The 15,000-nt window shown below is 40.2% G+C and overlaps 1 protein-coding gene across 4 annotated transcripts in view; it reads left to right on the forward strand.

The window, feature by feature from the left end:
* The first annotated feature begins 3,739 nt into the window (after nt 1-3,739).
* Nucleotides 3,740-15,000, forward strand: part of LOC127635563 (BRCA2-interacting transcriptional repressor EMSY-like) — a 20,955-nt gene continuing 9,694 nt past the window's right edge. For 2 of the 4 annotated variants that reach the window (XM_052115672.1, XM_052115674.1), the window contains exons 1-7: nt 3,740-3,801; nt 8,774-8,840; nt 11,145-11,250; nt 11,422-11,521; nt 11,604-11,678; nt 12,855-13,030; nt 13,120-13,281. In XM_052115672.1, the coding sequence (XP_051971632.1) occupies nt 11,148-11,250; nt 11,422-11,521; nt 11,604-11,678; nt 12,855-13,030; nt 13,120-13,281 (616 nt within the window). In that variant the 5' untranslated portion in view covers nt 3,740-3,801; nt 8,774-8,840; nt 11,145-11,147. The remainder of the gene's footprint in view (nt 3,802-8,773; nt 8,841-11,144; nt 11,251-11,421; nt 11,522-11,603; nt 11,679-12,854; nt 13,031-13,119; nt 13,282-15,000) is intronic. The other 2 variants (XM_052115670.1, XM_052115673.1) reach the window with 1 other exon arrangement.

Raw genomic sequence — 15,000 nt, forward strand, 5'->3', positions numbered from 1 at the left:
AAACAAAATGCATACTTGCCTACTTGTTTTTTAACTCTAGGAACAACAAAAAAAATCTGATCATTGTATCGCAGGCTGTATAGCGAATTATAAAGCACCAAGTGTTGCTTGAGATAAACTGGATAATTCAAGTAAAAACTTTTAAAAATAAACTGTAACCAGTGAGACTGTCTCCTGGCCGAAGGGGCCAACCAGGACAACTGTCTGTATAACACACAGTGGTGTGTCCTGAAGGGACAACGGAGAACAAAACGGCAAAGACTGTTGTAGACCACATCAATGGAATGCAAACAAGAAGCAGGAGAGTTCTGATAAATAATGTCGGCATAGTCCAAAATAAGCAGAAGCAGCTGTAAGACTATTCTTTTCCTGACCGGAAAATTAAAACATTTAACAGATTGATAAAGTATTTTAAGACGAGAGTTAAGTTTGTTTGTCAATGCTTGTACATGAGTTTTGAAAGATAAATCAGTTTCCAACCAAACACCAAGATATTTAAAGGTCTCAGTTGACTCTAAAGGAGAGGAATCAAGAAAACAAAGATTAAGGTTGTTTTCACCTATATCCAAGGTTTTTCTATGGAATAATAAAGAGTAGGACTTTGATTTATTAAGGAGAAGTTTATTTGCCAATAGCCACTGCTGTATAGAATTAAAGTCATACTGTAAAGCGAGGTTTATCCCGGAGATAGTGGGTTTACTACAGTAAATGACTGTATCATCGGCATAAAGATGAATATTACAGTCTGTACAACATAAGGGCATGTCATTAACAAAAATAGAAAATAATAATGGTCCCAAAGAAGAACCTTGAGGGATGCCTTTTACTATACCTGTATACTCTGACTGACAACCCCTGTAGGATACCCCCTGACGACGATGATGAAAATAGCTATTAAACCAGAGTAAAGATGATCTCGCGAGACCAATAGCATGCAATTTATCCAATAGAATATAGTGATCAACTAAATCAAAGGCTTTGGAGAGATCTAAGAAAATGGCACCGGTACACAGATTGTCATCAAAACTAGAAAATATATCATTAGAGAGTTTTAAGAGAGCAGTGGTAGTGGAAAAGTGTTTTCTGAAACCTGATTGGCATTGAGTAAGTAAATTATTATCAGATAAATAACCAGATAATTGATTAAAAATTATTTTCTCAAAAACTTTAACCACACTATTAATTATTGATATTGGCCTATAATTGTTCAGAATTTGTGAGTCTCCACCTTTGTGCAAAGGAATAACTTTAGTACATTTCCAAGCAAGAGGCACTTCACATGTATCAAATGACATATTAAAAAGCACAGCCAATGGTGGTGCTAGTACATGCGAGGCAAGTTTAATAAACTTACCCTCAAGACCATCAGGGCCAGGACTACTGCTATTGGAAAGCTTATTAATAGCCTGTTGAACTTCCATTGATCTAACCAGTCTAAATTTGAAAGAACTACCGCAGGGTTGGCTGTTAAGACACGGGTCTGCGAGAAAAACAGGAGGTTGGACAAGCGGTATTTGAGAAAAAAGCAAACTAAAGGCATTAGAAATCACAGCTGGATCATTAGTTATTTCATTATTAATTATCATATTATTTGAAGTAATATTGGACTTACCAACTAGAGTGTTAACTCGCATCCAGAATTGCTTTGGGTTACTTAGTTCATTTGACAGGCTATCTCGATAATAACAGGCTTTAGCGTTTCTTGTTTGAGTTGTACATAAATTTCGTAATCGTTTGTATTTCTCCCAGTCTTCAGGCAGTTGTGCATGTTTATGTTTAACCCAGGCCCTATCCCTCTTTTTAAAAAGATTAATAAGATCACCATTAACCCAGGGCAGATGATGGCCTTTAACCTTAATGGATTTCCATGGAGCATGTCTGTCAATAACTAGCCCAACTTCAGTATAAAAAAAATCCCATGCAGCTTCAACATCAGGAATTAAGTAGAACCTATCCCAATTTATCCTCCGAAGGTCATTAACAAATAAATTATTATTAAATAATTTAGTTTCCCGTACCTTGATATATTTAGGAGGAAGATGAGGAGTAGCAATTTTCCAGATACAATGGATAATGGAATGATCGCTAAAGCAGTCTGAGAGAACTCCAGAAGTCATTATTCTGTTTGGATGAGAAACAAGAATCCAGTCAATGAGAGATTTAGAGTTAGAGCAGACTCTAGTGGGCTCAGTGATGATTTGAGTCAAATTAGCACCATTAACCATATTACGTTCTTTGAATGTAGAAGAATCATTCCAATTTAAATTAAAATCCCCCAGCAGAATAATTTCTCTCGAGTCTCCCAGTAATGATACCGTAGCTAAAATGTTCTTAACAGACTCTAGTTTAGGAGCTGTAGGAGGTCGATAAATATTGCCTATTATCAAATGTTTATTTGCATGAAGAGTTATCTTAACAAAGATACCTTCGAAAAGCTCAGGTTTCACCTCAGGAATAATTAGCTGTGAACTCAGATTAGATGAAATATAAGTAACAACTCCACCTCCCCTGGAACCTCTGTCAGCCCTATACATTACATAATTTTCAAGGTGAATAATAGCGTCAGTAGTACTATTAGTAAGCCATGTTTCAGACAAAGTAATTATATTGGGATTATTATAGGACAGCCAAGCTCTAAGCTGATCAATTTTAGGGAGTAAACTACGGATATTAAGATGGATAGCATGGAGACCTTTACCCATAAAATATATATTTGTAATCAATGAAAATAAAGCTAACTAACCTCGTGAGGTAAAAATCGTGAAAGTGAAGAAGAGGTGAACATGAGAGCCAACACCAAATACACACACACTCAATCATACCTACATTTAAAAAAAAAACAAAAACAAAAAAAACAAAACAATAATACAAAAATCCACACACAAAAGCAAGATAACAAATTAAACTAAACTGTCTTCATTCACTCCCCTGATAATAGAACCACTGAGTTACTTTCCGCAACGTAATTAAGTGCTTCAAGATTTATAATAAATCCCTTAAAGTGAATAGGTAAAATAAATTAATAAGCAAAAAGAAAACACACTTAACACATTTTTATTTGCTTTATACCAGAGACCCAGTGGTGGAATAAAATAAAACAGCATATATTGAACAACCAAAAACAGCAATCTTCAGGGTCAGAGAAAATCAAAAAAAGTAAACCACAAACAATCATCTCTCTCTATGAGAACAAGTCTATCTGTCACCACGTAGTGACGTCAGACGTTAAATAACGCTTCATGCCGTACGGAAATAAACAAACAAGCATGACAACAGACGGAATTGATATTTCTCATAATGAATGAATATTTAATTAAAGAGATTTGTTCTATGGGTGTGCGTTATCGGGTTGGGAAATTATTACAATTCTCTATGTTCTGTTTTTCAGAGTTTCAATGTACATATATATTTAATTTATATTGTTGAATATATATAGGCTAGTGTTCCTCATTTTAAGTCGCTCTGAAAAGTAGCGTCGTCTAAATACTGAATACACGTAACCCGCGTGAACGCGCTTCTCTCTCCAGCGCACAAAAGAATGTCAACAATGAGAGCGCGCATCCTCAATGTGCTGCCCAAATCACTGCCTGAGCGGACTATATGTGTTTTATTCGTTTTTATGATAATGTGCTTATATTATATATAATATTTTAAGCGCTATTTGTACTTCTAGACGTATTCAGATGTTGTGTTGTACTGTGTACTCTAAATATTTGTACTTTTATTTGGGCTTCTGCGTTGGACAGCTATGCGCGCGGCCCGAGTGTTTTGGCGGATGTGAAGGACTGTGCGCAAATGAAGGTAAGAACAGAATTCAACTATAAATGACACACTGATCATTATACTGATCATCTGCTGCAGTTTAACACACATACACAGCTCAGGTTTAACATTAATAACACTAAACATACTAAAGGCTAAAGCTAACACTTCACAAACACTGACAATAAAAACTAATGTAATTTTTTTTGAAGTCCTTAAAACGTGGCTATTATTATTATTGACAAACATCTGAAAAACGTGTTTATTTTTTGCTGTGGGGCGAAGTGTTTAACTTGCAATTGCAAGAATAAAACTGACATTGTTTTGAGTGTATATGGGATTAAATTATATATAAGAGACTACTGCAACATTATCAGTTTAAAGAAAACAAGTTCAAATTCATTATTAATCAACACAATATTAATGTTTTAGCTTAGAGTTCAGAAATCAATATTTGGTGGAATAATGCTGATTTTTAATCGCAGTGTTTATGTGTCTTGGCATGATCTCTGCCAGTCATTCACAGTCGCTGTTGGGTGACTTTATGCCACTCCTGGTGCACAAATTCAAGCAGCGCATCTTTGTTTGATGACTTGTGGCCATCCATCTTCCTCTTGATCACATTCCAGAGGTTTCCAATGGGGTTCAGGTCCATGCTGAAGCACCCCATCACCAATCCTCCACCAAATGTCACAGTGGGTGCGAGACACTGTGGCTTGAAGGCGTCTCCGTTTAACCATTAGATGACCAGGTCGATGATCTGGGGGTGCTTCAGCAAGGACGCATGAATCAAGTCACGTTCAAGGATATCCTGGAAGAAAACGTGCTTCCTTCTGCTCTGATGATGTTCCCCAACTCTGAGGATTGGTTTCTCCAGCAGGACAATGCCCCATGCCACACTGCCAGCTCAATCAAGGTGTGGATGGAGGAGCACCTGATCAAAACCCTGCCATGGCCAGCCCAATCTCCAGACCTGAACCCCATTGGAAACCTCTTTGATCAAGAGGAAGATGGATGGCCACAAGCCATCAAACAAAGACGTGCTGCTTGAATTTTTGTGCACCAGGAGTGGCATAAAGTCACCCAACAGCACTGTGAATGACTGGCAGAGATCATGCCAAGATCATGCCAAGACACATAAACGCTGCGATTATTCCACCAAATATTGATTTCTGAACTCTAAGTTTAAACATTAATATTGTGTTGATTAATAATGAATATGAACTTGTTTTCTTTGCATTATTCCAGGTCTGTAAACACGACATCTTTTGTGTTATTTTGACCAGCTGTAATTTTCTTCAAATAAATGCTGTAAATGAAAATATTTTTATGTGGAATTTGGGAGAAATGTGGTCCGTACTTGTGTTGTCACGGTACCAAAATGTCAGTAGTCGGTACCAATACCAGTGAAATTTCACGGTACTCGATACCATTTTCAGTACCAAAGCAAAAACAGGTTACTAAGCAACACTCTTTTATTAACAAAGTATACAAAACATCAGCAGCAGAACTAAGAACAGAAATATGCCATTGAGCAACACTTTAAATATATTATATTTTAATTATAACAAAACTGAACAATGTATGCTTAAAGTATGTTTGAACACTTCTATAAGATTTGCTTCAACTTGTGGAGTGGTGGTGGTGTAGTGGTCTAAGCACGTAACTGGTAATCTGGTAATCAGAAGGTTGCTGGTTCGGTCCCCACAGTCACCACCATTGTGTCCTTGAGTAAGACACTTAACTCCAGGTTGCTCCGGGGGGATTGTCCCTGTAATAAGTGCTCTGTATAATACATTGGTAATCAGAAGGTTGCTGGTTTGATCCCCACAGTCACCACCATTGTGTCCTTGAGTAAGGCACTTAACTCCAGGTTGCTCCGGGGGGATTGTCCCTGTAATAAGTGCACTGTAAGACACTTTGGATAAAAGCATCTGCTACTTTTGCAACTTTTAATTTCAGTTTTTACCAAGTACTTAAAAAAGCCTAAATAAACAAGCCTACAATAGAATTAATAAAAAACAATTTCCAAACTAATGTGCAAAGTGCTCTCATATTAATAAAGCTGCATATTGCCAATTTTCTTCATGATAAGAAATGCACAGTGACGTATATTATGATTAAATAAGTCGCGAGCAATCGCGTTCTAATTTAGTTGCATTTAGCGCGCGTGAGGGATGAGTTCCCCGAGGCAGAGTCTCTATGGCAAGCCGTTTTAACTTTTATTCATTTCCAGGATATCAACAATTCAATTTTCACTAGTTAAAATGAGTTATTGATATCAGAAATTCGATATCTACTAGTTAAAATGCTCATTCTAGATATCAAGAATTGTATTTCAACTAGTAGAAACTATAATTCTTGATATCTGTAATTGTGTTTTCACTAGTGACATGTCCCCATAGGCTGCCATTCAAAATCAATTGTTGATATCAAGAATTGATTTCTTACTAGTTATAATTCCGAATACACATATCAGCTTTGTATTTCTTACTAGTACAAATATAATTGTTGATATCAAGAATTACGTGGTTACTAGTAAAATTGTTAATTTTTGATATCTGAAAATGTATTTATGATATCAACATAATATCAGATATCTAAAATGTCTTTCTTACTAGTAACAATCACATTCATGATATCAGAAATGAACATTGTTACTAGTAACAATGTAATTGTTGATATCTAGAATTGATTTTGAATGGCAGCGTATGGCCATTAAGTTTGACGTGTTTCCTCCTTTCGTCAGAAGCGTTTACAAACAGGGTTTTGCTGATCGATGATGTTTCCCTTTTCATCAGCCTCAAATGCAAATCATTTCCAAACCTGCTTTTTCCACTTTTCATTTCGACATGATTCAGTCGAGACTCCGCAGCAGCTTGTCGTCATCTGTTGCTTGTTGTGAGCGTTCGAAAGTTCCCGCCTCTGCGTGGGTACCAGGTAGACCCCGGTACCTTCAGAAATACTGGTATCGTAAATAATTTTTTGTTTGAGTACCGACTTGGTTCCGGGGTACCGGTATTTTTGACAACACTAGTGAGTACTTTTATAGAATAAAACAAAAATGTTCATTTTACTCAAACACACACTTATAAAGAGTAAATCCAGAGAAACGGATCATTTGCAGTGGTCTCTAAGTGTTTCCAGAGCTGTATTTGTACGATTATTGTTATATTAGTGACTTGTTTCTATCATATCTGCGTCTGTGTGGTTTTACAGCGAGATGACTAACACTGACCTCACTTGTCATCTAAAGAGGGTATTAAACGTACAGTTTACTGATTGGTTTAAAGGTGCTATATGTCATATATTTACTGTACTAAATCATAAAATGACCATACGATGTCATTAGAGAATTAGGAAATATGCTAAGTTGAAATACGGGTTTCTCCGATAGCAATGCTACAGTCTGTATGTTCTACTTTGATGTTTCCATTCCGGGCCGGAATTTCTGTTTATGTTTTGGCCTGTGTGATCCCGCCCACTGCCCCCTCACCAATAGTGCTTCCACATCGCCGGGTTGCCAGATTTGTACAAGTTTGCAGGTAAACAACACGGCGTGCTGCAGACATGGATGCCAGCTAACCAACTGGATCAGAGATAACAGCCTCTCCATCCGTCTAAACAGCCAGAGGTGTAGTTAGACAAGGATAAATATTGGAGATGCCTTTAGAAGATGGAGACAGCGTAAAGCCCAGAAATCCTTTAAAACAGATGTTGAGTTGGCTAGTTTGCGTGTCAACATTCTGGCAACCCTCATGAGCTTCGAATCTGAGGCGGGGCAGACAACGCTCCAATATTTAGAATTTGGACTGTAGTACCCATTTCAAACGCTTGTTGTCAATCTTACATAAAGCACCTTTAAACATCTCTATTTTAAGATCATAATGTCTCGTTTCATCTCTAGACTGTGTAACAGTAGGCAGTAGTTTTCATCTTATTAACTCAAGGTTTCTTGATTTCTCTCTGAGCCTAAAAATGAATCAGGCTGGGGTTTTGTTTTGTTACTGTACCTTTAAATCTTACATGTAAGTCACCTTTGTTGTGATTGGCTAACCACTTCCCATGTGAGATGTGTATCAACACGTAACTCTAGATCTGTACTTCAATAGCACCCTCTTTTCTAAGAGTTACAGTGACAGATTCAAAATGTCTCACTGTTTTTGATTGTTGTATAGCTATTTCTTCTGGTGTTCAGAAATAAGAAGGAAATCAACAGATATTGTGTAATAAAATGATATATGTAAATGTGGCTGTCATAATATTTCTGTGGCCATGATTGGGACGTTATAACCATGTAGATTTCTGTATGAGCCGTTTTTGCAGTTTAGTTTCAATAGATGTTTATTTAAATTTTTATCTCATTTCCACCCCAATTTGGAATGCCCAATTCCCGCTACTTAGTAGGTCCTTGTGGTGGCGCGCTTACTCACCTCAATCTGAGTTGCCGCCGCTTCCGAGACCGTCAATCGGCGCATCTGATCACGTGACTTGTTGTGCATGACACCGCAGAGACTCACAGCATGTGGAGGCTCATGCTACTCTCCACGATCCACACACAACTCACCACACGCCCCATTGAGAGAACCACTAATCACCACCACGAGGAGGTTACCCCATGTGACTCTACCCTCCCTAGCAACCGGGACAATTTGGTTACCTCATGTGACTACCCTCCCTAGCAACCGGGCCAATTTGGTTACCCCATGTGACTCTACCCTCCCTAGCAACCGGGCCAATTTGGTTACCCCATGTGACTCTACCCTCCCTAGCAACCGGCCCAATTTGGTTGCAAAGGAGACCTGGCTGGAGTCTCTCAGCACGCCCTGGATTCAAACTCGCGACTCCAGGTGTGATAGTCAGCGTCAATACTCGCTGAGATACACAGACCCCCCCAAAATTTTCTTTTTAAACTGGAAGGAAGCTTTTTGTTCTGAGACAGCAGTAAATGTCTGTAGTTTAGATGATTGAGTAGTAGTTACATGGCTTTGATCACGTGTTTCGCCTAAAGGATGTGAAGATCTTCGGCTCTTAAAGAGACAGAGAGATTTTCAAGAAGCAGTCCTGCTCTGTTAGAGGTGAGTCCTGCTTTACCTTTAAATCTCGTGTCTTTCTTTAAACATTGCTTATTATCGACCTGTTGATGTCTGTTTTTAAGCATCATCAGGAATATTTGATGAGCAGGAAATTAACCTCTTCAACTCTGGTGCATTTGTTTGGATGCCGCCTGCAATTTTCATTCCCAAATTTAAAAGCTCATCTCACACACGTACAGTGGACTAATTACAAAACAAATGGTTTTGGTTCTGTTTGCTCTATCTACTTCTAAAAAGTCTTATTGCACTTAACTAGATGGCAGCAAGTACTTAGAAAAATCAATTTTCATCTTTCACCTTCCGTCACAATATACAGATCAAAATAAAATTAAATAAATAATTCAAATTAAATAAAATAATTCAGTGGGGAATGCCAGCCTAACATGTTCAAGGAATAAGTGAATAAAATCATATTTTTCACTGAAGTCATGTCAGTGCACGCTTGTTTCGAGTTGATCCACGGTGACAGACGCCACAACTTCAAACCCGCATGTTGATACAACTTGAATAGAATAATTTTTAATGCTACCAAAATATCATAAAAATGTTTTGTTTCATGAATCAAACTACTTGTTTATTATAAAACAATAATGTCGAATATTTTTGGAAACTAAGACATTTTCTCTGCGTACACAATCGATGTAGAACATTGCTCGGAGCCGCTGATCCAGAGTCAGCTGTTCTCATCCCATTCTCCCAGTTACACAAAATGCACATGCCTGTTAGCGAGTTGATTGACAGGCGATGTCTGTATCTAAAAGACGATTGGCTCTTTTACCTGTAAGGCGGGACTTCCTTTCTACATGCACTGGCTGTTGGATGCTAGAGCTTCCTGGTTGGGCGTTCCAATTTCTTCCATTCATTTAAACAGAAGTGACTCGTCTCTCTCTAAATAGTCTCTGGCCTCACACTCTATAGAACTACAATGCCCATCATGCACTACATCTCCTCCCGGAAGTCTATTTGTGCCACCTTTAGCAGCAACAACTCAGAGATTATTTAGCTGAGATGGCCACTTCTATTTATATGTTCGGAGAAATTGGAACACAATCCAAGAATCTCTAGCGCCCAAAGGTCAACGGATGTATAAAGGAAGTACCACCTTACAGGTAAAAGTGTCAATCACCTTTTAGATACAGACATCGCCTGTCAATCAACTCAAGAACGCACATGCACATTAGCTACAAGCTGGGAAAACTGCATATTTTTGTGTAATTTGAGGTAAAGAAGCACAATTTATAATACCAGTGTTGTCAGATTTGATTACTGATTTAAAATGTGCTCTGAGTTCTTTGCAGAACTGCTTTAGTTCAGCTATGACCGGACGTTCTCCTTTAGGATTGTCAGGGTGAGAGCAGAATTCATGTTTCCCTCAATTATTGGAAGTCGCCCTGAAGCTGCAAAGTGTCCCGACACCATCACACGACCACCATCATGCTCGACCGCAGGTGTGATGTTCTTTTTGTGCCACTCTGTGTTTGATTAACGCCAGACGTAACGGGGCACCTGTCTTCCAAAACAGTTCCACTTTCCACTCATCCGTCCACGGAACATTCTCCCAAAAGCACTGAGGATCATCAGACGAGCCTTAAATGTTCTTCTGGGTTCATGGATGGCATTTTTGGCCGGTGTCTTTCTGATAGTGGAGTCATGAACGGTGACCTTTATTGATCCGAGAGACGCCTGCAGTTCCTTGGACGTTGTCCTCGGAGTTTCTGTGACTTCCTGTATGAGTCATCGCTGTGCTCATGGAGGACTTTGGTCAGGACGGCCACTTCTGGGATGGTTCACTACTGTGCCAACCTCTCTCCATTTGGAGATAATGTCTCTCACTGGGGTTCTTTGGAGTCCCAGAGCCTTTGAAATAGACTGATGTGTTTCAGTCACCTTCTTCCTCGTCATTTCTGGAATTTCGTTCAACCTTGGCATCATTTGATACTGGGTGAGACCTTTTAGCCAACATCATTAATCGGGTCTGGATGTGTCTAGTCCAGCTGAACCCCATTATGAATGCAGTTTCATAGTAACTGATTTAGTAAAACTAATACTTTTGCACAGCACTGGTGATGACATTCCTGAGCACGAGAGCTTTCGTTTGATATGTGACATGCCTATATAAGTGCTATGTGAAAAACATTTATATTCAAATTGTCACCTCTAGGTGGCGCTCATTTACCTTGTGGAGGTTCCCAGGATTGAAGTTCCCAGAGTTGAAGAGGTTAAAGCCATAAACTATGAAGGATTTTATGTTGATGTGTGCGTGTGTGTGTGTGTGTGTGTGTGAAGTTGATGATTCAGCAGGAGAAGCCGTTGTCGGGCATCATGCCGGTGGTGTGGCCCACCCTGCTCGACCTCAACAGAGATGAATGCAAACGAATTCTGCGCAAACTGGGTGAGACACACGATTAATCACTTTAAACCTTTAAATGATCCAGTGCAAGAAATATAGCAGGATGAAATGTGCATTGAATATTTTGTTCTCTGTGTTTGTAAAACAAATGTTTACTTTGTGCATGTGATGTTCTACACATAACGTATATGACTTGTGTGTTCACGTGTGCAGAGCTGGAAGCGTACGCTGGTGTGGTCAGTGCTCTCCGTGCTCAAGGAGATCTCACTAAAGACAAGAAAGAGCTGCTCGGAGAGCTCAGCAGAGTCCTGAGGTATCAGACGATAAAACTGATTCAGATAGCAAACGTTCAGATGCTTGTGTGCGGTTGACTGAAGTGTGTTGTGTGTTGTCAGTATCTCCACAGAGCGGCATCGAGCGGAGGTGCGCAGAGCTGTGAATGATGAGCGCTTGAACACCATCGCTTATCAGTGAGTCAGAACTTTACTTGGGGTAAAGTAAAGGAGTGGTGGCAGCGTAGTGGGCTAAAGCACATAACTGGTAATCAGAAGGTTGCTGGTTTGATCCCCACAGTCACCACCATTGTGTCCTTGAGTAACACACTTAACTCCAGGTTGTTCCGGGGGGATTGTCCCTGTAATAAGTGCACTGTATAATACATTGGTAATCAGAAGGTTGCTGGTTCGATCCCCACAGTCACCACCATTGTGTCCTTGAGTAAGACACTTAACTCCAGGTTGCTCCGGGGGGATTGTCCCTGTAATAAGTGCTCTGTATAATACATTGGTACTCAGAAGGTTGCTGGTTTGATCCCCACAGTCACCACCATTGTGTCCTTGAGTAAGACACTTAACTCCAGGTTGCTCCGGGGGGATTGTTCCTGTAATAAGTGCTCTGTATAATACATTGGTACTCAGAAGGTTGCTGGTTTGATCCCCACAGTCACCACCATTGTGTCCTTGAGTAAGTCACTTAACTCCAGGTTGCTCCGGGGGGATTGTTCCTGTAATAAGTGCTCTGTATAATACATTGGTACTCAGAAGGTTGCTGGTTTGATCCCCACAGTCACCACCATTGTGTCCTTGAGTAAGTCACTTAACTCCAGGTTGCTCCGGGGGGATTGTTCCTGTAATAAGTGCTCTGTATAATACATTGGTACTCAGAAGGTCGCTGGTTTGATCCCCACAGTCACCACCATTGTGTCCTTGAGTAAGGCACATAACTCCAGGTTGCTCTGGGGGGATTGTCCCTGTAATAAGTGCTCTGTATAATACATTGGTAATCAGAAGGTTGCTGGTTTGATCCCCACAGTCACCACCATTGTGTCCTTGAGTAAGGCACTTAACTCCAGGTTGCTCCGGGGGGATTGTCCCTGTAATAAGTGCTCTGTATAATACATTGGTAATCAGAAGGTTGCTGGTTTGATCCCCACAGTCACCACCATTGTGTCCTTGAGTAAGGCACTTAACTCCAGGTTGCTCCGGGGGGATTGTCCCTGTAATAAGTGCTCTGTAAGTCACTTTGGATAAAAGCATCTGCCAAATGCATTAATGTAAATGTTTACTTTCTTAATTGTCCGGCGTGTAATGACAAGTGTAATGAAATGTTGTTGAGGCAATCTATGTTTAATGTATGTTTTACTGCAGCATGTCGGGTCCGAACAGTTCGTCAGAGTGGTCTATCGAGGGTCGTCGTTTGGTTCCTCTGATGCCCAGACTGGTTCCTCAGACGGCGTTCACTGTGACGGCTAATGCAGTGGCTAGCGCTACAGCTCACCAGAACGCATCGTTGCTCCTGCCCGCTGAAACCGGAAATAAAGAAGGTCAAGAGTCAAACGAGAGCAATGCCCTCACTGCTTTAACTGAGGACATGATTGTGTACACGCTGATGTTGTGTTTGTGTGTGTTGCAGTGGTGGTGTGTTACTCATACACCAGCACCACCTTCACTCCTCCCAGCGCATCGGCCCCCTGCAGTAGCTCCAGTGCAGCTGCAGCCGTTAAATTACCTCAACCTGCAAGCCCCGCCTCCAACGTTGTGGTGCTGCCTAGCGGGAGTACGGTCTACGTCAAGAGTACGTCACTGACACACACACACACACACACACACACACACTCTGATCTCAACGCTAACAACATCAATGTCATGGGTTCGATTCTGAAACACTCATACTGATAAAATAGATAGAGTATTTAAAATCCGGGTGGCGAGGGACGAATATCAGTTGCCGCCGCGTCTGAGACTGTCAATCCGCGCATCTTATCACGTGACTTGTTGAGTGCGTTACCATGGAGACGTAGCGCGTGTGGAGGCTTCACGCTATTCTCCGCGGCATCCACGCACAACTCACCACACGCCCCACCGAGAGCGAGAACCACATTATAGTGACCACGAGGAGGTTACCCCATGTGACTCTACCCTCCCTAGCAACCGGCCCAATTTGGTTGCTATGGAGACCTGGCTGGAGTCACACACCCCATTGAGAGCGAGAACCATAGGCGGAGTTTGACATTCGAGCCAGGGGGGGCAAAAAAAAAAAAAAATCATTGTAGCAGCTGAGACCTGCATGGCCTATCAATAGACCTTTTTCACACTCCAGGTTTTGGAACGCGGAAGTAAACGATTGCAGGGTAAACTTCGACAGCGGTGAATGGGAGATCACAGCAAATATTATTTTCACTTACCCATTTGCCCCAAGACCAAAAGAAAAAATCAACTATTACGTTTGAATGACTTTCCAGAAAAGGAGAAAAATAGAGAGTGGTGGAATAAGACGTTAAAATTTCAGATGATGCCAAATTTACGGTCACTCCCTCAACAGCTTTAATAGAAACCCCCTCACAGCTGTGGTAATTAATTTTTTTAACGAATTCCATGGTAATATAACACAAAGCATAATGTTATAAATTTACTCTCAATATTTTAAAAATTAATAAAATAAAAATATTTGTGAGATTTACGCTGCTACATAAGGCGGAAACGCGTCATCGCCGTCTGTGAAAAAGGTCTATTGGGGAACTCAGCACTAGCACATATGGACAAAACAAACATGCTAAATAAACACATATATATTTTTAACCCAAGAAAAAACAGTAGGCCTACAATACAATCATATTTGTAAACCGGTAGAACTTCGCATAAACAGCCACTTGACTTCGCGATCGCATCTTCGTTCGAACTTCGGACACAATTAGGATCAATGAAATGTGGACCACTTTTGCACTGTTAAAATATTATCTTCAACCAAAACGAAAAGATTTTTAAAGTTTTTCTTTCCTTTTTCAAAACACATTGTGGTAATGAGAGGGATTAAAAACAATTTAGGCCTATATTTCAGCATTTTGTTGTACTTCATGAAACATTTAAAACATTTTGAGAGGGAAAAATTAACAGTCACACAATACTCTCCACTTTTGAAACATTGTGGCAAAGTTATATTTCGCATTTTGTTGTAGCCTACTTCATGAAACATTTGGGACAGCTGTGTTTTTCTCCAAGATCATCTTTGTTGGTGTTACCTGCAGCTAGCGCATCTGTGGGCGTGGAGTGAACGTCAGGACTGCTAGCGGTTGCTGCTGCTGATCCAGAGCTGCTCGGTGTTCCCTCCAATTTCACAGCAGTGTCTGTTTGCATATCGTCATCATCGGTTACTGTTGTTTGTGTTGTATCCTTAGATCCCGATGACTGACTATTTGTGTCATTTGGAGCTCGACGTTTTAAAAATCTCCTTATGTCCATATTTTGGTGTAACGATTCCGACCACATAACTGCGCTATTACATGGTAGCTGAGAA

Source organism: Xyrauchen texanus, chromosome 43 (genome assembly GCF_025860055.1).
Source record: "Xyrauchen texanus isolate HMW12.3.18 chromosome 43, RBS_HiC_50CHRs, whole genome shotgun sequence".
In the NCBI taxonomy this organism is placed as follows: Eukaryota; Metazoa; Chordata; class Actinopteri; order Cypriniformes; family Catostomidae; genus Xyrauchen; species Xyrauchen texanus.